General features: G+C 34.0%; 1 protein-coding gene across 4 annotated transcripts; it reads right to left on the bottom strand.

The window, feature by feature from the left end:
• Window positions 1-558: 558 nt before the first annotated feature.
• LOC139506776 (uncharacterized) lies at window positions 559-26227 on the bottom strand. 4 transcript variants are annotated; one of them, XM_071295549.1, is made up of 7 exons: window positions 26065-26227; window positions 24891-25035; window positions 20060-20173; window positions 19366-19491; window positions 12043-12153; window positions 2587-2668; window positions 559-1846 (listed from the first exon to the last, which is right to left on the bottom strand). In XM_071295549.1, the coding sequence occupies exons 1-6, from the start codon at window positions 26206-26208 to the stop codon at window positions 2598-2600; spliced, it is 711 nt and encodes a 236-aa protein (XP_071151650.1). In that variant the 5' UTR covers window positions 26209-26227; the 3' UTR covers window positions 559-1846; window positions 2587-2597. The 4 variants fall into 4 exon arrangements, with proteins under 4 accessions (XP_071151650.1, XP_071151648.1, XP_071151651.1 ...); XM_071295547.1 differs by having other exon boundaries at window positions 732-1846; window positions 2602-2668; XM_071295550.1 differs by lacking the exon at window positions 2587-2668 and having other exon boundaries at window positions 732-1846; window positions 26065-26226.
• Between the last annotated feature and the right edge of the window lie 1400 nt (window positions 26228-27627).

The raw sequence follows: 27627 nt of genomic DNA on the forward strand, positions 1-27627 counted from the left end.
GGCCATCCGACAATTTTAACTCAAAAGTAACTAAGGTAGATCTTGTCAATCTGAACATTTGTCACCCTGTCAGATTTTCTCAATCTGTTACAGTTTCCAAGATGGCAGTTAATATTTGCATTTTACCCCTATGTTCTATTTTTAGCCTTGGCAGCCATGTTGGTTGTCCGGCAGAAATGTCGTTCACAACATTTAAACTAGTTACCCTAAGGATGATTGTGGCCAAGTTTGGTTCCATTTTGGCTTGGCAGTTTCAGAGAAGAAGATCTTTGAAAAAGTTAAAGGACTGACGATGACAGACGACGACGGACGCCAAGTGATAGAAATAGCTCACTTGGCCCTTTAGGTCAGGTGAGCTTAAAACTAGAAATTTATATACCTATAAATTTGCTTCCATTTGGTCTCATCAGTCAGGGTAGGAATCAAATTCATGGTTTCAAGAAATATCTATATCATCTGACTTTCCCTGAGACCTTCCTGGTTCTAAAAGTTAGTACATAATTGTTAATGTACATAACTATTCCAAACTTGAGCTTTTAATTTTTTAAAAATCATCAATTTTTATTTTCATTTCAAAAATTGTATTCAGAGGATATTTAATATTTGACAACAAATAAAAATAAATAATTCTAAGTTTAATTTAAACTGAACCAGGAAAGTTTCGACCTGCCAGTTAAGCATTAGGACATGCAAGTATTTACATATATATATGAACATAAATACAATAAAAATTTGATGCCTGAAAACTGTAGAAGCAAGACAAAATACTCTACCAACTGAGGATTACCCCATACAATTTAGCTAATCTATTGGGAGTCCTCAAAACAAAATTATATACATAAAATAATATACAAAAAGGTGAGTTGACCAAAGAAATAAAAAACAATACCTTATACACAACAAACAAGCAAGTAAAATGTCATATGAAACAAGTATTAACTATTATATTAATTTTACACAGTATTTTCAGAAAATTTCCAAATCTTCAACTGTCCATGTTTTATGGGTGAACAGAACTTCAGCTGATAATGTGATTAAACTTTTGTCGTATACATCCTTTGTATAGTGTAATTCATTAGTTTGAAGTGCAGATTTTGAATATTCTATAGGAAAAGTATGATTTAAGGCGTATAATACAAGCATATCAATAACAATATAGACTAGCTACATCCCTTTTTGATATTTATCCCATGGCTTTTTTTCAAGATGCACTTTATATTTTCTTATCAAGTTAGTTATAAGAATAGAGGATGTGGTATGATTGTCAATGAGACAGTCATCTGGAAAGGTTCCAAGTACAAATAAAAATTTATCTACAGGTTACCGTACGGCTTTCAACAATGGACAAGAATCCACAACATAAAGTAAGCTGTAAAAAGCCCCTAAACAAGAAAATGTGACACAATTCAAGATAACAACAAACCTTTATAAATTTAGATTTACCTTTATAAATCAAGGCATCATGCATCCCCTGTAGGTCGATATTAACAGAGATTTTCATATACAATGCTATAAACCTCTTTATATAAGCAAAAGTAATACATGCATATAACTGCCAATAAGTGCACTCTAAATCTAAGACTACTTTTTAACTCATGTAATTTATATCAAAAGAGCAAAACCTAAGAAGATATAATTGTAACAGGATGCTGTTATAGATGTCCAAAGAAACACAAATTGAATTCTCCTTCAAATCAAAAACTATCTCCAGGGCCTGTATAATTCTAGAAATGCCCCTCAGGGCACTAACCTTGTATGATCAGTGAATGTGCCTTGCTAAAACATAGGGTAATCCATGATTACAAAGTTCGCCTCATCTGCAACATTCTTTGTACCTAAGACAAACCTATAAAACACAATAATTCATAAAAGTAAGAGCTTTACCTAAGGAGGGTCAACTATGCATGAAATGTAGGTCAAATTACATGATCCTAGACCATATAGTGACTGAGAAATGAACTCGACATAAACTTTAACCAAAGTCAATCAAGCATGAAATGTAGGTCAAATTGACCTATTTTGGTATGCATGCTGACAGGCTCCCAAAGTTACATCCCCACATCAAGTGACACGATCCTAGGTCATAAAGTATCCGAGAAATGAACTCGGATGTAAACTTTAACCAAAGTCAATAAAAGCATGAAATGTAGGTCAAATTGACCAATTTTGGTATGGATGTTGCAGGCTCCCAAAGTTACACTCCCACATCAAGTTATATGATCCTAGGCCACATAGTATCTAAGAAATGAACTTCGACGTAAACTTTAACCAAAGTCAATCAAGCATGAAATGTAGGTCAAATTGACCTATTTTGGTATGGATGCTGACAGGCTCGCAAAGTTACATCCCCACATCAAGTTACATGATCCTAGGCCACATAGTATCTGAGAAATGAACTCGGACGTAAACTTTAACCAAAGTCAATCAAGCATGAAATGGAGGTCAAATTGACCTATTTTGGTATTGATGCTGACAGGCTTGCAAAGTTACATCCCCACATCAAATTACATGATCCTAGGCCACATAGTATCTGAGAAATGAACTCGGACGTAAACTTTTAACCAAAGTTAATCAATGTGTACTTACATTTTTGATACTTACCAATCACTTGGTGTGAAAGTTGAAGGAGCCTTCCTTTTTCTCTTGCCAGTTTTGAGTGATACAACTTCTATTAATTCATTATTATTACAGGTTCAAGATAGGAATTAAATATTAAACAAGATGAACTGTGAGCTATTACTCACAAAAGTCTACCCCCGCTAACCATATCATTATAGGATCTGCAAGTTCGTAAACAGGAAGTAGAAGAGCAGCAGACCTGAAAACCACTTAAACAATACAGCACCCCAACCTGATACTTGATAACAAATATCAAATAGCTGTAATACATAGTAGTTGAGAAAAGTGTTACGAAAATTTTTCATTAATATCCCTGTCTAATTTATGTACTAAGTCCGTAAACAGGAAGTTGAAGAGCGACAGACCTGAAAACCGCTTACACAGTACAGCACCCAAACCTGATGCTTGATATCAAATATCAAATAGCTGTGATTCATAGTAGCAGAGAAAAGTCTTACGAAAATTTTTCATTAATACCCCTATGTCTAATATATGTACTAAGTCTGTAAACAGGAAGTAGAAGAGCGACAGACCTGAAAACCGTTTACATGGTACAGCACCCCAACCTGATGCTTGATACCAAATATCTAATAGCTGTGATACATAGTAGTTGAGAAAAGTGTAATGAAAATTTTTCATTAATACCCCTATGTCTAATATATGTACTAAGTCTGTAAACAGGAAGTAGATGAGCACCAGACCTGAAAACCACTTACACGGTACAGCACCCCAACCTGATGCTTGATACCAAATATCTAATAGCTGTAATACATAGTAGCTGAGAAAAGTGTTACAAAAAAGTGTTACGGATGGACTGACAGAGGACGGTGTTACGGCCAGAAATCGCCTTTAAATTGTAGCCAACAAAAGACACAAATCAATAGTAAAATTTAACAACATTTAATATACAAAAGTTTACAAAAGGTATTAAACAAATATTACTGTTAACTTAACTGTCAAAATATGAGTCCAATCTGTTATCTTTATCTGTATCCGGAAATCTTTCGGAATCCAATTTGAATATTACGTTCACTACTAATGTCACAATCCAGTATGATGTTGTCTTTAGAATAAAAGTGTCAATCCAAATGCTATGAATACTAATGTCTATCAATGTCTATGTCCAAGTTTAATTATGAGAGTTTAACTTTAGTGTCTGTATATATAGTGTTGTCATGGAAAATTCTAGAACACTCTATAATGGAACATTGTGGAAAATCCTGGAAAGTTTAAGGATCATTCTAGAAAGTTCCAATCATTCTGTGATTGTTCCAGTGATTCCTAAACTGCACAGTTATAAGATTATTTGGTAAACAACTATCAGGCCATACAACACAAATTAGGCCAACATAAATAAACATAATAATTACAATATCATAACACCTCCCCCCTTAAAAGAAGTTTTAGTGTAACAAAAACTTATCATGAATAATATGAACAAAAATACATAATATATACAAAGTGATTTAATAAGCTCTAGATAAAGCATCAGCTATTACATTATCTTTACCCTTAATATGTTTTACAATTACATCATATTCCTGTAACAATAAACTCCACCTAGTCAACCTCTGATTCTTGTTTCTCATTTTATGCATGAAGGTGAGAGGATTATGATCAGTATAAACAAGAATAGGATATACAGTGGGATTCAAATATACATCAAAATGTTGAAGTGCTGACAACATTGCAAAACACTCTTTTTCAATAGTTGAATAATTTTTCTGATGTTTATTTAATTTCTTAGAAAAATATGATATAGGTTTTTCAACATTATCATCTGTCTCTTGATATAAAACAGCTCCTATTCCTACATCGCTTGCATCAACGGCAAGTTTAAATTGTTTTTCAAAGTCTGGAGTAATCAGAACTGGACTATCAATTAAAAGTGATTTGCTATTTTCAAAAGCTTTTTGACAATTTCCGCTCCAGATAAATTTAGAATATTTCCGTAAAAGATGAGTCAATGGTTGAACAACAGTAGCAAAATTTGAACAAAATTTTCTGTAAAATCCAATCATGCCTAAATATCTCATAAGTTGTTTTCTATTTGTAGGAGGTGGAAATTTGGAAATAGCTTCCACTTTAGCCATAATAGGTTTTACTTGACCTTGGCCAACTGTATGCCCTAAATAATCAACAGTGGCCTGACAAAATTCACTTTTACCAAGATTAACAGTCAAATTTGATTTTGACAATCTATCAAAGGTATCATATAAATGTGTTAAATGCTGTTCCCAGCTATCACTACATACAATAAGATCATCAATATAAGCATAACAACGGTCTAAATCTTTTATAACATTATTGATCATTCTTTGAAATGTAGCTGGAGCACTTTTCATGCCAAATGGCATTACAGTATATTGAAATAAGCCATTTGGTGTAACAAAAGCTGATATTTCACGAGCTCTCTGTGTCAATGGAACTTGCCAATAACCTTTCAATAAATCAAATTTGCTCACAAATTTTGCTTGACCAATATTGTCAATACAATCGTCTATCCTTGGAATCGGATAGGAATCAGATTTTGAGACTGAATTTACTTTTCTGAAATCAGTCACGAAACGAAAAGTTTTATCTGGTTTTGGCACAAGGAGACAAGGAGAGCTCCATTCACTGTTACTCGGCTCAATAATATCATTGTCAAGCATATATTTAATTTCTTTTCTCATAACTTCAAGTTTGAGTGGATTGAGCCTGTAAGGATGTTGCTTAATTGGACAAGCATCTCCGACATCAACATCATGACAAACAGCAGTGGTTTTGTTTGGCACATCTGGAAAAAGATTTTTAAAAGAAAATACCAAAGTTTTTATTTCTTCTCTACGATCAAAAGACAGATGTGCAAGTTTTGAATCTAAATTTGACAAAATTTCTGAATTTTTCAATCTAACTGTCTCTTCCATAGTTTTACAACTAAAAATTGGTTCAATTACATCTGGTTTGTCATGATTGTTCTCAAATTTAACCATGCCTAAAGTGGCAACTGGTTTACTATCACATAGAACATTAGTACGCTCAAAATATGGTTTTAACATATTAATATGACACACTCTATTTTGTTTGCGCCGACCTGGAGTTTTTACAATATAATTCAAATCATTAATTTTACTCTCTATTGTATAAGGACCACAATATTTAGCCTGTAAAGGATGTCCAGGGACTGGCAAAAATACAAGTACCCTATCACCAGGCTCAAAAACTCTGTCCCTGGCATCTTTATCATACCATATTTTCATCTTGTTCTGTACATTTTTTAAGTTTTTCTGAGCAATTTGACAAGCAGTATACAATTTTTCTTTAAATCTAGATACATAGTCTAAAAGATTCAAGTCAGTATGTTCAGTAAGCCACTTTTCCTTAATCAATTTTAACGGTCCCCTTACAGTATGGCCAAATACCAACTCAAAGGGACTAAAACCAATGGATTCTTGAACAGCCTCTCGGACTGCAAAAAGTAGAAAGTGAACTCCATCATCCCAGTCTCTGTCAAATTGAAGACAAAAAGTTCTAATCATGTTCTTCAATGTCTGATGAAAACGTTCTAAGGCACCTTGAGATTCTGGATGGTACGCACTTGATCTATACTGAGCAATCCCTAACTGGTACACTACTTGCTGAAATAGACCTGACATGAAATTTGATCCCTGGTCGGACTGTATAGACTTAGGAAGTCCTACTAATGTGAAAAATTTGATAAGTGCTTTGACAATAGTAGGTGTCTTGATATTTCTTAGCGGAATAGCCTCAGGAAAGCGGGTAGATGTACACATGATTGTCAATAAATATGCAATTCCAGTCTTGGTCTTTGGTAAAGGTCCAACACAGTCAATTAGAACTCTGCTGAAAGGTTCGTCAAAGGCTGGAATAGGCAGAAGAGGTGCTGGTGGTATTTTCTGGTTAGGTTTACCAACAACCTGGCATATATGACATGATTTGCAGTATTCTGCAACATCATTTCTAAGTTTAGGCCAGTAAAAATGCTGCAAGATCTTAAGGCAAGTCTTCCTTATACCTAAGTGTCCAGCCAAGGGGGTGTCATGGGCAAGACCAATAATTTCTTGTCTATAAACTTTAGGCACCACCACTTGGTATATCACTCTCCATTCCTCCTCTGGGGTAGCATCAGGAGGCCTCCACTTCCTCATTAAAATACTGTCCTGATGGTAATAGCATTCGGCCACTTTGTCTGCTTCCTCCTGTGGTTGAGCCCTCTGGCTGAGCTGAAGAACCTCAGGGTCTTTATGTTGTTCTTCGAGTAAATTATTTCGGTCTAATGAATGGCTGTTCACATCTGGCCATGGCATAATAACATTTTTGTTAACACTAGGTGGTTTTATAATAGCCTTTTCTGAGTTACCAGGATCTTCAATATCAGCTATAAAAGTGTCAGAAAGGTCCATGTAATCAAACTTGTCTTCTTGCAAATTCTCATTTTGTTGTTTTCTAGCCATCGCCCTAGTAACAACACAAGCTGGATACAATTCAGCATCATCTTCAGGTGATTTAACATCCACCACCGGTTCACTGGTAACAATTGGTTCTGCAACCACTTTGTTCCTAGCTAGATCATTTCCTAGCAATAATGTAACACCCTCAACAGGGAGATTAGGACGAACACCCACAATAACTGGTCCAGTTATCAAATCTGACTTCAGATAAATACGATGGAGAGGAACATCTATACAACCCAACTCTACACCTTGTAACAAAACGGAGGCACCAACAGAAGTCTTCTCGGACAAAGGCAACACACCTTCTAACAATAAAGACTGAGAAGCTCCAGTGTCTCGTAAAATCTTAATAGGCTGAAGAGTGGTATCATCAACAATAGAAATAAACCCATCAGACATAAAGGGTTTATATTCCTCCATGTAATCACAAAAACTGGACTTAAAAGCCTGACGCGCAGGGCATTCCAATGTACTGGTAATATAAGGTGTCGTACAAGCACTGGTCTTCGGCTTATTATCTCGTTCATTCTTCTTCTGAAGTCTAAAACAATCAGCCATCAGGTGACCAATCTTCTTACAATAAGCACAAGTCAGTGACTTCTTCTCAAAAGTATCAAATTTTGGACTAGACATATTATAACTGGACTGACTCTTATTCTGTGCAACAGGCTTACTATCAGTACGCTCAGTGCTTTGATTTTTGTAATTTCCACTTGAAGTATTAACATTTTGACCCTTGAAACTTCTTTTATGTGAAAGAGTATAATTATCTGAAATAACAGCTGCATCATGTATTGTCTCAACAGTTTTGTCGTCTAAATGTGTTTTTAAGTCTAAATGAACACATTGTTTGAACTCTTCTAATAACATCAATTGTCTTAGGTTATCAAAATTGTTATCTGTTTTCTTTGACGTAAGCCATTTATCAAATAGATCTTCTTTTTCCCGAGCAAATTCCACATAGGTTTGTGAATCAAACTTTTTATAAGATCTAAATTTCTGTCTATATGCTTCTGGTACTAGCTCATAAGCTTTCAAAACTTCCTGTTTCACCGTGTCATAATCGGAACTTTTTTCTGATGGAAGTGCGGAGTATATTTCAGCGGCCTTACCCTCAAAAACACTCTGTAGCATTGTAGTCCAATATGGCTTTGGCCAATTCAAACTACAAATGAACTATGAGCAATTTTCTCAAACTGTGGAAAATATTTATCGACTGTTTTTTTCACAAAATATTGCTGCATCAAAATATTCTGATTTCGACTGGACTTTAGTGTTGCTTTCTTCTTTGACCATTTCAATTTTCATTTTCTCCATCTCTAGCCTTTCCCTCATTTCAAGTTCTTTTAATTTAAATTCATCTTCTTTTTCCTTTTTATCCATTTCCAATCTTTCCTTCATTTTCAGTTCTGCCTGTTTTAATTTAAATTCATCTTCTTTTCTTTTCTCCATCTCCTTCAAATTCATTTCCAGTTCTTTTAGTTTGCGTTCATGTTCTAATTCAAGCTGTTTTAATTTAAAGGCGTCAATATTTTCGACCTTAAGTTCAAGAGCCTCTTTACCTAAAATTTCTGCGTCAACTAATTTGTCTATAACCAAATTTTTTATAATTTGTTTTCTCATAGATACTTTAAAAACTAATTTCAGTTCTTTAGCAAGCAACACTAATTCCTCTTTCTTTAAATTATCAAAACTCTCCAGGTCTGGCGTTTTCAAAAAATTACCGGCATCAAATGCCATTTTGTAGAATTTTGTTGGCTAGTTATAATAAAAATATTGAATAAATTTTGAATAAGATATTTTCGTTCTCCCGGACGAGCCCCCAATTTCTGTTACGGCCAGAAATCGCCTTTAAATTGTAGCCAACAAAAGACACAAATCAATAGTAAAATTTAATAACATTTAATATACAAAAGTTTACAAAAGGTATTAAACAAATATTACTGTTAACTTAACTGTCAAAATATGAGTCCAATCTGTTATCTTTATCTGTATCCGGAAATCTTTCGGAATCCAATTTGAATATTACGTTCACTACTAATGTCACAATCCAGTATGATGTTGTCTTTAGAATAAAAGTGTCAATCCAAATGCTATGAATACTAATGTCTATCAATGTCTATGTCCAAGTTTAATTATGAGAGTTTAACTTTAGTGTCTGTATATATAGTGTTGTCATGGAAAATTCTAGAACACTCTATAATGGAACATTGTGGAAAATCCTGGAAAGTTACAACGGAAGTTTCTGGAATAACGTAGAAGTTTAAATTACGCATCTTTTATAAGGATCATTCTAGAAATTTCCAATCATTCTGTGATTGTTCCAGTGATTCCTAAACTGCACAGTTATAAGATTATTTGGTAAACAACTATCAGGCCATACAACACAAATTAGGCCAACATAAATAAACATAATAATTACAATATCATAACAACGGACTGACTGACGGACGGACGGACAGAGGTAAAACACTATACCCCCCCTCTCCTTCGGAGCGGGGGTATAATTATTACTGTTAATTTACTTAGCTGGCACTGATAACGGTAATTAAAGAGAAATTTAAAATATGACAGGTGTGTTTTTTCTTTTATATTGTCTTAATTACATGTACTTAGCCAAGTGGCATTTATAACCATGCTAATTTTTATTCCGATTAAGTTGATGCCCTGACCTCTTTTGATCTCTAGTTAACACTTGCCAATAATATAAACATACAGACCATGAAAAGAAAACTTGTTAAGTATGAAAATGGGAAAGAACAAGAGCAAAGTTGGCTCTGGACCTGCAGCGCTGGCACTTCATGGAAACATAGGTGCTTACCAATCGCAGCATAATAGTATGTAGCATTGGATAATAAAGGGAATTGTGAAAACAAAAGGAAATTGAGTACAGGTTTTTTATATATAAAATGCAAGAAATATGACAATTTTAGCATGATATACATCTATTAAATTTTGGCCTTGGCAGCCATGTTGGTGCCCGTCAAGGACTACGGATATAATTTTAAAAATAGATACCATAAGGATGATTGTGGCCAAGATTGGTTCCATTTGACCTGGTAGTTTCAGAGGAGAAAATTATTATTTGCGAAATTTTAACCCTCACTAACACTCGGGATTAAAATTTTACACAAACAATGCAACCCATGTTAAAATCTCTGATAAACCATGGCTGCCATGAATTATTTCTTAAATAGTCAAAAACGTTAAAATTGGCCAAAAATCATCATTTATGGGCAATAACCCCTTTGCGAGGGCATCCGACAATTTTGGCATAAATGGAACTTAGGTAGATTTTGACATTCTGAACATTTTTGCCTATGTCAGATTTTCTCTATCTGCAATGGTTTTCAAGAAATTAGTCAATATTTGCATTTTACCCCTATGTTCTATTTTTAGCCCTGGCGGCCATCTTGGTTGACTGACATGGACATCATACCCTAAGGATGATTGTGGCTAGGTTTCGTTCCATTTGGCCTGGCAGTTGCAGAGGAGAAGATTTTTGTTAAAAGTTAACGGACGACGACGACGGACGCCAAGTGATGGGAATAGCTCAGTTGATCTTTCAGGTCAGGTGAGCTAATAAAAAGTGAAAGGGAACCAGGCATTACAAATTCCAGCCTAATTTTAAAATTTTAATTCAATCGGATGAAGCATTTTTGAATTAGTGTACAACATACAAGAAAAACGCATTTTTTTAACACCAAAGTCCCACAACTCTAGAACAACATATAGAAAAATCAGAAAAAAAACGAAAGAGAACCAGGCATTACCTATTCTAGCCTAATTATAAAATTTCTGATTAATTGGATGAAGCATTTTTGAGTTACTGTACGACATTCAAGAAAAATGGCATTTTTTATAAAAATCAAAGTCCCATACTCTGGACACATCGCAAAATTGGAAAAAAACAAAAGGTAACCAGACATTACCAATTCCAGCCTAATTTTAAAATTTCAGTTCAATTGGATGAAGCATTTTTGAATTCATGAACGACATACAAGAATAAAGAGCTTGGCCGAGTGCACCATGATACGACCGCAATGGTCGACAAGTGTTCATTTGGGCAAGTGTTGACACACTTCTAAAGTGGACACAATAATATGCTTGACACAGTAATTTGCTGGACACAGAAATTACATTAGTACTAAAAAGCACCACTTTGGCCCCTAATAGGTTGGAAGAACTGCAAGTCCTAGCTCAAATCTGCTAAAATTCTCTATGTTGGAAATTTCATAAGGACTCTAAAGAAGAAAAAAAACCTTTGAAATCGGACGAGAAATAAAAAAGTTTGTTTTTTGGGATTGAGCACCACTTTGGCCCCTAATAGCTCGGAAACGGTACAAGCTACGTTAAATCCGTCGAGACTCTACCAGTGCAAAAGTTCATAAGGAAAACAATGAAAAATGAAAAAATCAAAATGAAAATATGAAAATTAAAAATTTCATGAACAAAAAAGAGAAGTCCGTTTTAGCCCCTTTTAGCTCTGAAACCTTAAGACCTAGCTCAAATCTGTAAAAATTCACTTTGTTGGAAAAAATATGACTACTTTTGACATAACTGAAAATCGAAATTGTCAATTTTATTTAATATAAAAAGAAATTCAGGTTTAAAGATATTTTTTAGCCTACAACTTTTGAAAATTTACTGGATTTTTTTTCCTTAAATTGACGATTGTTGTTGGAAGGGACTTGGACAATATTCATGACATGGTCAAATTACAACTAGATGGAAAATTAGACGCCTTTTTCGTGCCACCGTGACAATAAGTGAAGGGCATATTGTTTATACTGATCCATCTGTCCGTTTGATGTTTTAGAACAAAATAAAACATAAATTATGGATGGATGGACAACAGACAGACGATAAATAATGGATGAAAATGCTTAGTGATGGCAAAAACTTGCAAGCCTTTCAGGCTAAGTGACCAAAACAGAAACCAATAATACAAATCAGCAATTCTTACTTTTCTTGTTTTCTTGCTTTTCAGCTACTTTACTGCTGCTTGGAGTATATATTTTTCTAGGAATTCTTTTCCTTTTTGGATAGGAAATTGGAGTTTCCATTGTTGGTAGATCTGCAAAAGATGAATATCATATTTGACAGATGTTTCATTACCAGGACCAAAATAAAAAAAATAATGTATGATCTGACAAAAAAAAAAAAACAAGCTGTGTCAAGTCTTGTATTGCTGTTTTATATTTCAGAATATTTATGTGTCCGTGTCGTTACCAATTCCACTCTGAATGTAAATCATAATAATTTTGCGCTTGACACGAACCAGCTAGTAACTATTGCAAGAAAGGTAACTAGAGGCTCCAAGGAGCCTGTGTCGCTCACCTGTTTTCAAATTTGTCTAAATCTTCCTTTGAGGATGATTTCAGACCCACTGGCTGTATTTTTTAGATCTTGTCCTACTTAACATTTTTGCTGTTCAAACTTTCAATATATCTATAACAGTTTAAAAGATACTTTTTAAAGTACTAAAATCAGTGAAAATATAAAAATAGAGGATATGGTAATAAACAAGTAATAAACATTTAAGGGCAATAAATCCAATAACAAGTGGTCATTTGAACTGTGTGTAGAGCTTTTATTGCTGAACATATTTGCAATCTAAAATATTTTTTTTTCTATCTATAATCACTGTGCTTAAACATGTTAAACAGCTGTGGGTAACTTAAGTTACCCACAGCCCAAGATGGCGCAAGACATCTTCTGTTTATATAGATTTTAGTTATTTTAAAGCAAAACAAAGTTGTTTAACGAAGATAAAGCTTTCAAGAAGATGTATATCAGTTTCGCCCGCACTAATAAAAGTAGAAATAACTTAAGTATAAAACAATAAGTCGAAAAACAACTGATTTTAAAAGTCCAAAAGAGGTACGTAACTTTTACAAGAGATATCCGTAACTTTTTTTACGTAATTTACAGAGATGTCCGTAACTTCATGATGTGTCTTTAACTTTTCTCAGAATTTATATTGTTATACACAAAAATATAAAGGTAAGCTATGAAATATCGTAAGTTGGTATACAACTACATTTAGTTACAGTAAAGAGTAAAGGTTAACGCCTTACTTATTCCCAAAAACGGCAAGGGGAATTCATAGTCAGAAGTTCCAATTTTCGAAACGATCCCTTAAAGCAAAACACTAAACCCCTTCAACATTTTTTATTCTAGATTATATGTGATATCACTCTGTCTGTTTTACTCATAAAATTACAGCAACACAGTACTGCAACATACATTTTTACAATAACAAACCACGGCTGTCCTTCATCAACTAGTTTAAGATGAATATTAAGAAGCCGAAAAATCTGAACATGTAGCTTAAATGTTTTTCTTCTATGCGGTGCCAATATTCAAATTTTCAGATGAAATTACAAAAGGGAATAAACCGTACATTAATACTGAAACAATGAAAATATCTTAGCCTTATTTTTTAAGAAACCAGGACTAGTTGGGTTAATAAACTTTCTTCATTATTTACTTGTGTTACTCATCGAAACATAGTGCAATTACATATATGTAATTTCAAATAGATTTGCCAGGATCACATTGTTGTTTTTCTTCAAACAGTTGAAAATAAAATTTCTACTGGGATAATGATTTATTGAGTTCTTTGAAACCCTGTCTCTCCTTCGGTAGCTGTTAATAGTGGAAAATCACTGGTATAAAGCCGATGCCCGTAAATGCAGTTACGGTTAGCCGTAGATGGCATACGAAAATATGGGCATTATATTTTCTAGCTTTTAAGCCTATAAAATTGTTACAATTGTTGAATTTTGCAATTTAGGAAAAGGTCAGTGTCTCAAGATTTAATATAGACCAGAATCATGTTTATTATATGTCTAGCTATTTCATTTTTAAAGCTCTTAGTGAGCTGTAAGATGCGTGTACCTGCTGCTTTTTCTACAGTTTAGATGCCCTTAACTTGTAAAGCAGATGCGTGTAACTTGCAGATCTAATGATTGTAAATTGCAGTAGCTGAAATGCTGAAGTTTATTGCATGTTTAATGTACAAATTATCCTGTATTGGTACGCAATTTTATGTTATATTTTCATGAACGTAGAGAGCGTGGCACTCTTCCTATACGAGGCATCGGATTTAATGTCCCTAATCTGACCGGACCTGACTGTGTATTTGTACATCCAGCACAGCTAAACGGACCAAAGTTAAGCGCTTAAGTTGGTATTATCCCCATGTTTGTGAGTGTCATTTTCTTCGGTGTCCGTGGAAAAGGAAAACAAATGTCAGATCATTATGTATAAAGAATCCTTATATACGCAAAAATTATGCATCCAAAGGCTACAACAGAAAAATTACCCACAGCCAGAGTTTTCGGTTAAGAAAAGTTACGGACATCTTTTGCCATTTTTAAAATTGTTCTTACGCTAAGCTAAGACAAAATGCATTACATTTTTTGTTTTCAGTTGATTATTTTGCCTTAGATACAATACATTGACAACTTGTAAAGAATTATTAATGCGTAAATCTAAAGATATTTGATAAAATTAAAATCGCATTATTTTACGCCGCCATATTGGGCTGTGGGTAACTTAAGTTACCCACAGCCGTTTAAGCACAGTGATAATAGTTTATGAGATAATAGCCAAAAGCATTCAAATTTGCCAAAAACTGTCATTTATGGCCAATAACCCCTATGCAGGAGTATCCAACAATTTTGACATAAATATAAATTAAATAGATCTTGTCATTCTGAACATTTTTGTCCTTGTCACATTTTCTCTGTTTGCAATGAATGGTTTTTGAGATATTAGTCAATACAGTCGAACATGTTTTTCATTAACAGCCATATGTTTAATATATGTACTAAGTCCGTAAACAGGATGGCTTAGTATGACGGACGAAGGGACAGACAAAGTCCATGATTTGCTATTGGAAACCGCAGAAATTGGTAGGATCAAAATCTAAATTAGGAGGTGCACAATGGGAACATGTAACAAAGATTCTCTGACAGTTTCATGGAATTCCCTTCAGTAGTTTAGGGACGGAAGGATGAACGGACGGACACAACGAATACTATATACCCCGTTTTTTTAAGCGGGGGTAAAACTAAATAATGTATCAAATTATTACAATAAAATATCAATGAAAGACTCATTTTTTTTTTTTACAAAATTTTAAAAATAAAGATTGATAGTCATGTTACTGTAAAGGACAGTTGAAAGTATAATTAAAGAAATTGTTCATTGAAACTTTAGGCCAAATTGTAATATATGGACTGGCAGGCCACTCCAAAAGGCCCTCAGTGTCTTGAACTATTTCTTAAATATTGACCTTAATCACATGAAATATTTGTACAAGGTAAATAAATCCTTGTATCCACCTCATCAAAAGTCATAAATTGTATAATATACAATTATGACCTTCATGGAAAGTTAATACAGTCAAACCTGTGAAAACCGGACCCTGAGTAATCCAGTTTCCTGTCAATTCCGGCCGAAAATTAAAGTCCCACTTCCTTCCCTTAATATTCTTTGCAAAAATGTCCCTTGTAAACCGGACCCTGTCTATTCGGAATTCCGATCTAATTATCTAGTCCCAATACAGTAAATTACTTTAATTATTACCTGTCAAAACCGGTTTGGCCTTTTATCATAACGGTATTGATTGATGTCAATCAACTGATCAAGTCGACAGAGATCCGACCACTTTTGAAACGAAATAACTGCTATGGAAAATTAATCTTCAATGCCTACGGAGGAAACTTATGATGGACAGAAAAACAACTCGTGTTTATCAATTCAAACAATGTGGAGATTCCGACGCAAACAAAATCTGCGAAAGTGAAAATGAAGCGGACGAGCCAGAAACTTTAACTTCATATGAGTATTTCTTCACAAACATTAAATGTATGAATCATTTTTCAAATTCCAAAGATGATGGATTTCTTAACTTTCTCATACCAATGAGAGCAATGATTGAAGATGTTTCGTTCGTAGAAAAATGGTAAAAAGCAGGGACATGTCCAAATATATATTGTGTTCAAATCATCGGCACTCTAGGTTAAATAAAATTAGTTTCAGAATTTTCTATTATTCAATACACTAATTTATAATATGTCAGTAATCTACTGTACTATACAAGCTTATTATTTGTTAATTGCATGAAATATGCAGTTCTGTAAAATATCTGACGTCATGAACCACTGACTTCCTGTCAATCTGAAAACCTGAATAAACCGACCCACTGCCTAAATCGGCCCTTTTTGACGGTCCCAGAGGTGGCCGGTTTACACAGGTTTTACTGTATCCAAAATTGATAAATCGAGGAAGAGGTTATTTCCTGCGGGCATAGCCAAAGGGAAATTCCCCCTTTCGAGATTTAACAATTTTGGATATTAACTTTTCATGAAGGACATAATTGTTTTATTATACCACACTAAACATTGGACTTGTTTTAACCCATTTTACAAGCATCAGCGTAAAAGTTTCATTTCAAAAACTAACTAGTCTTTGAGACTTTCAGGAAATTTACCAAAGTTGGAATTGCAACTTTTGGAATCAGAGCATTTCAAAACATTTCATTAGTTTTTATGATATATATATATGGTAAGTCTTGTAGAATGATTCCAAAAATCAAGCAGTCTTTTTAAGACTTTCAGAAAATTTACAAAACTTGGAATTGCAATTTTTTGAAATCTTAGTGTTCCATGTAATTCCAATAAATAAAATGTAGCAAAAGAGATTAATTGCAAGTTAAATTTTGAAAAAATAATGAGTCTTTGAGACTTTCAGGAAATTTACCAAAAATGGAAATCTGAACATTCAAAAATATTTTGTTTGTTTTTGCAATGTAAGAATAGTAAGTTTTGAAGAACATTTTCAAAGATTTGCCAGTCTTTGAGACTTTCAGGAATTTTCTTAAAACTGGAATTGGCATTTTTTAAAAATCCAAGTGTGCATATCTTTTTATATGTTATTGTAAAACACAATTAGTTTCAAGGAACATTTCCAAAATTTAAACAGTCTTTGAGACTTTCAGGAAATTTACCAAAGTTGGAATTGCCATATTTGGAATCCAAACATACAGTATTGTTCCAACTGTTATACTAATACATAATAAAAAGCTTCGCCGAGCACAGCATGATACGACCGCAGTTGTCGACAAGTGTTCATTTGGGCAAGTATTGACACACTACTAAAGTGGACACAATAATGTGCTGGACACAGTAATTTGCTGGACACAGTAATTTGCTGGATACAGTAATTAGCTGGACACAGTAATATACTGGACACAGAAATTAAGACCCTTGTAGCAGGGAAACCGTAAGTCCCAGCTTAAATTTAGAGAGAATCAAACGGGTTGGAAATTTGTTAAGGAATCCAAACAAAAAAAATGTTGTAATTTGACGAGAAATAAAAAAGTTCTATTTTTGGAGTTAGCACCACTTTGGCCCCTAATAGCTCGGAAACGGTAAAAGCTATGTTAAATCCGTTGACATACTATCGGTGCGGAAGTTCATAAGGAACATAATGAAAAAAACAAAACCAAAATAAGATGAAAAATAAAAATTTGACAAACAAAAAAGAGAAGTTCGTTTTAGCCCTTTTAGCCCCTTGTAGCTCAGAAACCGTAAGTCCTAGCTCAAATCGGTAAAAATTTTCTGAGTTGGAAATTTCATAAGAAATCCAAAGAAAAAAAACCCGTTGAAATCGGACGAGAAATAAAAAAGTTTTTTTTTTTTATTTAGCACCACTTTGGTCCCTAATAGCTCGGAAACGGTAAAAGCTACGTTAAGTCCGTTGACATACTATCGGTGCGGAATTTCATAAGGAACATAATGAAAAAAACAAAATGAAAATAAGATGAAAAATAAAAATTTGACGAACAAAAAAGAGAAGGCAGTTTTAGCCCCTTTTGGCCCCTTGTAGCTCCGAAACCGTAGGTCCTAGCTCAAATCGCTTAAAATTTCATGAGGAATCAAAAAAAAAAAACCCATTGAAATCGGACAAGAAATAAAAAAGTTCGTTTTTTGGGATTTAGCACCACTTTGGCCGCTTATAGCTCGGAAACGGTAAAGGCTATGTTAAATCCGTTGCAATATTACAGTTGCGGGATTTCATAAGGAACATTATGAAAAAAATTTGATTAAAATTGAACAAACAAGAATGTGTCCTCAGTACACGAATGCCCCACTCGCACTATCATTTTCTATGTTCAGTGGACCGTGAAATTGGGGTAAAATCTCTAATTTGGCATTAAAATTAGAAAGATCATATCATAGGGAACATGTGTACCAAGTTTGAAGTCGATTGGACTTCAACTTCATCAAAAACTACCTCGACCAAAAACTTTAACCTGAAGCGGGACAGACGGACGAACGAACGAACGGACGGACGGACGGACGGACGCACAGACCAGAAAACATAATGCCCCTCTACTATCGTAGGTGGGGCATAAAAATAAATCCTCTACATCATATTTAATATAAACACTTATTTTGCCCTTTTTGGCCCCTATTTCAGGAACCGGCGGGGGCATAACCCCCAAAAACAATCCCAAGCTGTATTTTGTGGTTATATTCCTTGTGTTAAAATTTCGTAGCATTTGCTCTATCAGAACTTAAGTTATTGTCCGGAAACCATTAATCTGGACGACGACGACGACGCCGACACCGACGACGCCAACGGACAGGGGCGATACCATTATACGAACGCAAAATTTTTGCGGTGGTATAAAAAGTTAGTTGCTTGGATCATAATCATACCAAAAGATGTCGCATATTAATCATTTGGTGGGAAATCATTTTGCCCTAAGGGCAAAGTTCAAAATTCCGAAACCTTCGACACAGACAACTTTCATAGTACTACTTATACACTTATAATTTTCTTGTTTCTACCATGAAAGGTGTAAGAGGAGTTCGTGCAGAATCGATTTTGTCATTATTTTTAACCCTTAGGAAAATGCCCTCAGGGCTTGCAGGCAAAATACCATGCCACTGCTAGACTTGGTACCCATAATGGGAGGTCATACTGTTGGAACCAACTTCCTATTGTAAATATTTTGGAAGATTTCACCATTTTCTGCCTATCTCAAAAACGAAATTTCGCTCATAAATTTGCCCTAGGGCATGAATTTCATACCCTGATCACATACTCTAACATGCTACCAAGTTTCAAGTTTCCATCATTTCTAGTTTCTGAGATTTTGCATGACATTACATACATACAAACAGACGGACTGCATTACATACATGACATAATCCCCCCGCTTTCGCTTAGCAGGGGGGATAAAAACAGCACTTGACAATATTTATACCCTCTTCTTCATTGATAATATTCTCTTCTGAATCGATGAACTGTTCCCTCTCAAAATCTTCTTCTGCCTCTACACCTTCCATCTGAGTATTTCTATCTTCTTCTCTGTCTATTTCTAACTCTTTCTCTGAATAAGGAAAGATATTTCATTAACTAACATAAATTGCTTACCTGGATAGTCTTAACCAAACATATCAATGGCTAAATATAGCAATTTTAATGCCGTTTTAATTTTTTGTGTGTGATCTATGCATTCTTTTAGTAACAATTTTGAAGATGACTGAATAAAAAAAAAACTAGAGGCTCAGGTGAGCATCAAGAATTGCCCATGGCAGCCAATTTTGTTGTCCAATCAGGACGAAATGAGGCAATTTTATAACAGACCTTACATAGATGCATCCTGCCAAGTTTGATTCCATTTAGCCCAGCGGTTTCAGAGGGGAAGATTAAAGTGTGATAAGTTATGATAGATGTTTCATGGTGGCAAAAGCTCACATTACCCTAATAATAATCTATAAAGCAATCAACAATGCTCATCTTTCATACATGTTGTCTGAAATAAATTAAATATTCTGCAATCATGGACTAATGCAAAACATATTACAATTAATCATTCAATTATTAAACAGAAATCAAAAACACATGTTTTTGAATTCACAATTCCATTTGTTTCTTTGGTAAAACTCTAAATTTACCTGAATCAGAGTCCAAAATGCATTGCAGTTGTTCTATTACCCTGGGCCTACTTATGACGTACTGCATCACCACAGATGGATTTGCATCTGCAAATCTGGTCCATTTTTCTTTAACTGAAAATATAAGATTTTCATCCAATGATAAACAGAGGACAGGTCTGAGCTTTTTTTTTGCAAAGGTTTATTTTGCCTCTCAAGCTTAAAATGACTTAATTGACAGTCCAAAATAACATTTGAAATTACAGATAATTTTATCAATACAAACTGAGGTGCTCAACAACCTACTTTGTTGACTACTCAATAACCTATATTGTGGTCAACACAGGAATTGTGTTACCAGTAGCTTGCTTCATACAGTAATGTGTTTGATATGCTTACTTTCTTGACAGTCTAACTTGCTTGCCACGATTATGTTGGTAGTTCACTATTATTGAAATATATTGGAAATCAGAATTAGAATAAACAGCTGCGCCACAAGTGCAATATACGCCCATTCCGAATTTTTTTTATAGTTCATTTCAAAACATATGCAGTGGAACCTGTCTTATCCGACACACCTCGGGACCAGAGAAATATGTCGGATTGGACAGGGTGTCGGAATACTCGGGTTTCACATTTGATAAAAGTGAAATAAGCATGTAAGATACAAACGTGGGCAATAACACCCAAAATAGGTTTTACTAAGGAGATCCTTTAAAGAAAAATAGTGTTTATGAAACATTACACCACGTCAAGTACGAATTCCCAAGATCTTGTAAATATTTAGTACGATAAATTTCAGTGAGATTGACAAGTTCTTAGAACATTTACAGTGTTAGTCTTCATCAATTGTTTAACTATTTTCCCAGTCATGGTTATTTGTATCATTTAGTCGGAATATCGTCTTCGACACTGGTTACATAAATTAAACTGTCAAAATGAAATCATTTCACAGTCCAATTAGCAATATTTCTTCGTCTGGATTTTTTTCCCCAACAATTTACTCACATTGAATTAAGAAAGACATTATGAAAAGTATGTATTAAGATTTATATATTTTCCATATGTTGTAGAAATGTTTTTATCCCGTACTGAGCCTCAAATTTCCTATCCGATCAATAAAAAATAACAAGATATTTGTGTACACAGGTAATGGATTAAATTACCTTTAATAAAAATGCATGAAATACACCTGACTGAATTATGATTACCTTGTTTATAAATTGATTAAGGAGATCAAAGGGTCGGATTAAACAAGTATAATTAGAGTACTTATGAAGGCTGGGACTTGAAAATGCTGTCGGATTACGGAGTAGACGGGTGACGGAATACAGAAGATTTTTTAACAAAGAATGTTAAAGAAAACTTTCGGGACCAGTAAATTTTGTCAGATTTCACAGGATGTCGGAATATTCAGGTGTCGGATTAAGCAGATTCGACTGTAATTATCAGATCATGTCTATTTCAAACAAAACAAAAGAAGAAACACTATGTGAATTTTAAAAGCAAACAGACAATTATTTTTATAAAAATAAAATTTAATAAAATAATGAAAAAAATAATAAATTAAATATAGAACCAAAAAAAATCTAAATGAAAATAGGAAAAAAATATTCTTTAGTTATTCACAAAAAAAAAGTAAGTTACTTAGTCCGCTCCCAACTCCAGAACTCTAAAAGGACAATAGGGAAAATAACAAAAACCAAAGGCATTTACTCTACATAGGACCTACATGTAACATCATGTTAAAATTTAGTAAGAATTGGTCAAAGTAAACTTGAGTTTTTGTGAAAAATGTCAATTTTCAATGAACAAAGTCCCATAACTCTTGAACGACAAAAGTGAAAATCAATGAACCGTAACAAGACTCAAACTCAATCTGTAACATCAATAAATATCTATATACCAAAAATCAGTTCAATATCTCAAGGTGTTTAGTAAAAAAGTCTGGAAAACTGGTTGTTGCGCAACAAGTCAGAATGACAAACAAGGGTAAAACTATATGTCCCGACCACTTTGTGGCGGGACATAAAAAAGTGCTGAAAACTTCAAATTCACTGTAATTTTCTAAGTCCGAGGGCGTAACTTCCGTAAAAATTATTCAACCACAACCAAAGTAGAACTTAATCTGTAACTTCTCATGATAAGACCACATACCAAAAATAAAATCAATTGGTTGAACATTACAAAAAAAAGTGTGGAATACTTATAATTCACTGTAATTTTGTATGTATAGAAATATTTTATATTTTGGACCACTTTTACCTTTAACCTATGTCTTTTACTTTTTATTGTTTTGTATGTTTTATATTTGGTTTGTTTAGCCCCACTGCCAGTGGTTTTACATTTACAATTTCTTTGATATTGAATTTTTCTATGTCCAAGGGCTGTAGCTTCCGTGAAAATCATTGAACCGTCACCAAACTCTAACTTAATCTGTAACTCTTCATAATAAGGCTACATACCAAAGATATTATCATTTGGTTGAAGCATTACCAAAATAAAGAGCTACGCCAAGCGCAGCATGATACGACCGCAGTGGTCGAACAGGTGTTCATTTGGGCAAGCATTGACACACTACTAAAGTGGACACAATAATATGCTGGACACAATAATATGCTGGACACAGTAATATGCTGGACAGAGAATTCTGATTAGTAATAAAAAAACTTTTTTTTGGTTTTTTTTTTATTTAGCACCACTTTGGCCCCTAATAGCTCGAAAACGGTAAAAGCTATGCTAAATCTGTCGTACTCTACTGATGCGAAAGTTCATAAGGAACATAAAGAAAAACTAGAAAATGTGTCTGTAAGCCACAGATGCCCTGCCATTAAGATCAATATGAGGTTCCATGTTGTCTCATGTAAAAATTGACCAAAATGCTGCTGAAAAGAGCTGTATGGCAAATTTAAACCAAAGTCACTCAAGCATAAGATATGTCAAAGTGACCAAAAAGAGGTCAAACTGTGCTGCACTGTGCAAGAATACTACAACAGTGTAATATCATTGATACACTACCACAGATTCCGAGAAATGGCAGTAAATGCAAAACTTGACCAAAATCATTCAAGCATAAAATGTAGGTCATGGTATTCTAGAAGATGCTGAACTGTGCTGCACTATGCAAGGACACTACAATACATTAATATCATTGATATACTACATTAGGTTCTTGAGAAATAATCCTCGACACAAAACTTTACCAAAATCACTGAAGCATAAAATGTAGGTCATAGTGACCAAAAAGATGCTGAACTGTGCTGCACTAAGCAAGAACACTACCAATAGTCTAATATCATTGATACACTACCATAGGGTTCTGAGAAATGGACCTATACACAAAACATAACCAAAACCACTGAAGCATAAAATGTAGGTCATATTGACCAAAAAGATGCTGAACTGTGTTGCACTAAGCAAGAACACTACAACAGTCTAATATCATTGATGCACTACCATAGGGTTCTGAGAAATGGACCTAAACGCAAAACTTAACCAAAATCACTCAAGCATAAAATGTAGGTCATAGTGACCCAAAAGATGCTGAACTGTTGAACTGTGTTACACTACATAGGAACACCACAGTGGTGAAATATCATTCATATATTACAATAGGTTTCTTCACAATGGTCATTTATGAAAAAAGTTATTGAAGTCAATCAAGCATGAAATGTAGGTCAAATTGACCCAAATGTTGTTGATCAATGTAGTACTATTTAAGAAGAATATACTGATGAAATATCATTGGTACATCATTATCACATTCTGAGAAATGGACCTTAACGCAAAACTTAACCAAGATCGGGACAGACGGACGTACATACGTATGTACGGACGGACAAGGGTAAATCTATATGCCCCTTTCACTTCGTGGCGGGGCATAAAAAACAAAACCAAAATAAGATGAAAAATAAAAATTTGACGAACAAAAAAGAGAAGTCTTTTTTAACCCCTTTTAGCCCCTTATAGCTCAGAAAATGTAAGTCCTAGCTCAAATCTGTTAAAATACACTATGTTGGAAATTCATAATTTGCTGTTATACATTTTGAAATTGTTTAAAACACTAAGGTTTTTCTACTTCAAGGCATAGGATTTCCTTGGTCTTATTTTGGTGCCCTGTTTCGGTATATTTTGGGTTTATAAGCTCTTCAACTTTATAGTGATTTTGGATTTGCATAGTTTTAGATACATGTAAGAGCGTCACTGATGAGTCTTTTATAGACGAAACGCGCGTCTGGCGCAGAAAAAATCTTGCCTTGAACTTTGATGTGATTTTTTTTTTTAACACCATGATGGTTTTCACTGCTGGTGGAGGTATTCTTCCTAGAGGTTAACCCGCTCCGCTAGTCAACACTTCGGTGCTGACGTGATTCATCAAACTAAATGTGCTGTTATAAATTTTGAAATTGTTTAAAACAATAAAGTTTTTCTACTTCAAGGCATAGGATTTCCTTGGTCTTATTTTGGTTCCCTGTTTCGGTATATTTTGGGTTTATAATCTCTTCAACTTCATAGTGATTTGGATTTGCATAGTTTTAGATAAGAGTGTCACTAATGAGTCTTTTATAGACGAAACACTCGACTGGCGCAGAAAAAATATTGCCTTGAACTTTGATGTGATTTTGGTTTTTTTTTGACTGAAAATGTAATTTTAAGAATTGAATGCAGATTTTTTGCATTTTATGGGCGTGTAAAAGCGTTGAACGTGCACACATTTTTTGTATGAAGCGCTTCCACGCTTTATATAAAATGTGCTTCGGTCAACGCTTTTACACGCCGATTAAGTACAAAAAATATGCATTCAATTCTTAAATCAATGTGCATATAAACATGATAAACATCATAAACTCACAAGATTCCACAGGTGCACACGTCTTTCTTGTTATGAAATTTTTTATCCAGGTGTAAAGTCTATTCTTTTCTTTCCTTTTCCTTGAATTCTGTCCACAACTGTCCTTCTCATCTAGAGGGGGACTGTCATACTTGGTTCCTACTTCCTAAAGATAACACACATGAAAATCAATATTCAGCAGTTACAAAACTGTACACTAAATAATAATATATGTATGCAAGAGCAAAACAAGAAATCTGTGTGAACTGATGCTTATTAGTGATACTCCGCTCCCGAACTTTGGCGCTAAATACGGAAAATTGAATAATAGATAGAAATAAAATTGTATAATAATAACATCATGAAATAATGGGTGAGATATCACTGATGAAGATGCGTGTCAAAATTCTTTCAAATCTCCTTCCCAAGGGTATGAAGTTAAACTTGTAAATGTATCATGTGTATTGAGTCTGCAATGAAATTCTTGTTCCATATTAAATCTAACTTGAAACTATGAGCACAACTCTATACCCCACCCCTTTTTCCCTCTCACTTGCCTAACCCTATAAGTCATGAGACTTACATCTGATATCGCAAGAAGTTCATCTTCCAATGATACAACCACCTAGGCTCTACAGTACAAAAGCTATGCCAATGATACAACCACCTAGGCTCTACAGTACAAAAGCTATGACATGAAGAACATGAAGAAGAAAAGCTTTAAAAATTATAAAGAAAAAAGTGGATGACATTTTACTATCATGAAGGTCAAGGGTCACATTGACCTAAATTTGGTACGTGACACATCATCTTCGTTTTGCTATCATGAAGATCAAAGTCAAGGTCATTGTGACATAATTTCATTCGTGACACATCCACCTCCCGTATATGATTCATCCACATACCAAGTTTGATAATCCTACAATGTAGGTACTAAGGTACAAAAGTTCTGCTCAGGACAATGAGCAGGACGGATGGACAGACAGACAGACAGACAGAGGTGATTCCTATATACCCACACAAACTTCATTTGATGGGGTATAAAAACGTCAAATAATGCCTTCAAGTTTTTACATGATGTTAACAGTCTACAAACAAACATTTGGGACCATCTTATATTCTTACAGGGTATAAAAAATTGTCATGCATGTCCATCAGACAGTCTATATCCTACTATCATGACTATAGTACAAACCTGAACAATGTCAGTTTCTGTTTTCATTTCCAGATATATTTTTAAAATATATATCTCCAGGGGTGATGTCTTTGGTGTTTTTTTGATGACTTCCATCAATTTTTCTTCAAACAAGATAAATGGGGATGTAGGTGCCATGCTCATAAACTATAAAAAAAATAAACACAGATTTGTTACAACAATATCATCTTTTGAGGAGAAAAACGTCACATTTCAGCAATGCGTATTGCACACATATTTGTGTCAGGATGTTAATGCTACAGATACATGTAGTGAATGGGCTATTCCAGAAATAATCCATACCCCCCCTATAGAAGGTATATGGGGTTCAGAAAAAAATCCATGGAAAATTTGGGATGTGGTTCAGAAAAAAATCTGGAATTCCATGTCGGTCCTATAGAAGGCAAAAAGATAAATTAAAATATTCCATGGAAAATTATGCTGTTGTTATTAGAAAATTTCTGGAAATCCAGAGCATCCTATAGAAGGCAACAATAAAAGTTTAAAAATTCCATGGAAAATCTGGATTCTAGTCGCTTTCAGTAAACTTAAGATAAATTTGTGCTTGTATGTATATCTGTAGTTCATTAGGTAATTCTAAAGCCCTATGTATCTTTACAAACAATGTACCAGAAATTTAAAGTGGTTTAATAGGTTTTTGCTCGTTGTTGAAGGCTGTACGATATTCTTAAGTGGTTAATTTTGTATCTTTTGATCTCTGGTGGGGAGTTAGTACAAATAATTATGATGTCTAGGAAAGCTATTTTAAGCTTTTGCTTTGACGCCTTCCAGTGGATCAAAAGATGTGAAAATTGAAAAATACCCACAGCAGATGGCATGATTATCTTAACTATTGGAGAGTAGTCTTATTGGCAATTTGGAAATGATACCACATTTTATTATTTTAATACTACATGTATAAAGTGTGTCCATACATGTTGTAAGCCAGAGTTGTCAGTACTGAACTTAAGGCCGTACTTTAACCTATAATGGTTTACTTTTTAAATTGTTATTTGTATGGAGAGTTGTCTCATTGGCACTCACACCACATCTTCCTATATCTATTAAGTCTGAGAGTTGTAAATTTGAAATTGTTTGCAATAGGACCTAAAAAAAAATAAAAAAATGTACATTTGTTCATGTACCTCAGCTTCTAACATAACATTGAGGGGATATGATATTCATGTAGATATTGATAGTGATAATACTTCAAAAGAAATGCATACTTTCAACACCACATGACATGTTTACTATTACATTTGTAATCTTATTGGGACAATTCACAACTTCTAATTGGAGATTGAGATAATAATATTTCCCCCTCTTTTCTTTTACCATGGAAGTTACATGTACATGCATGTATATCAGTATATTGGTATTATAGAACTTGTTTGCTTTTTTGCATTTTCATAAAACATGTGTTATCATGGTTATGGTCATGGCATAAGGGAAAAAATTCTCAGAAAATAAATGCCTGTGATTAAAAAAAATATTTTGAAACTTGCATTTCTAGAACTAAGTGAAATTAAATTGATATGAATACTGTGTATATTATAATTTATT

The sequence above is a fragment of the Mytilus edulis genome, unplaced genomic scaffold, assembly GCF_963676685.1.
Source record: "Mytilus edulis unplaced genomic scaffold, xbMytEdul2.2 SCAFFOLD_274, whole genome shotgun sequence".
Taxonomy (NCBI): Eukaryota; Metazoa; Mollusca; class Bivalvia; order Mytilida; family Mytilidae; genus Mytilus; species Mytilus edulis.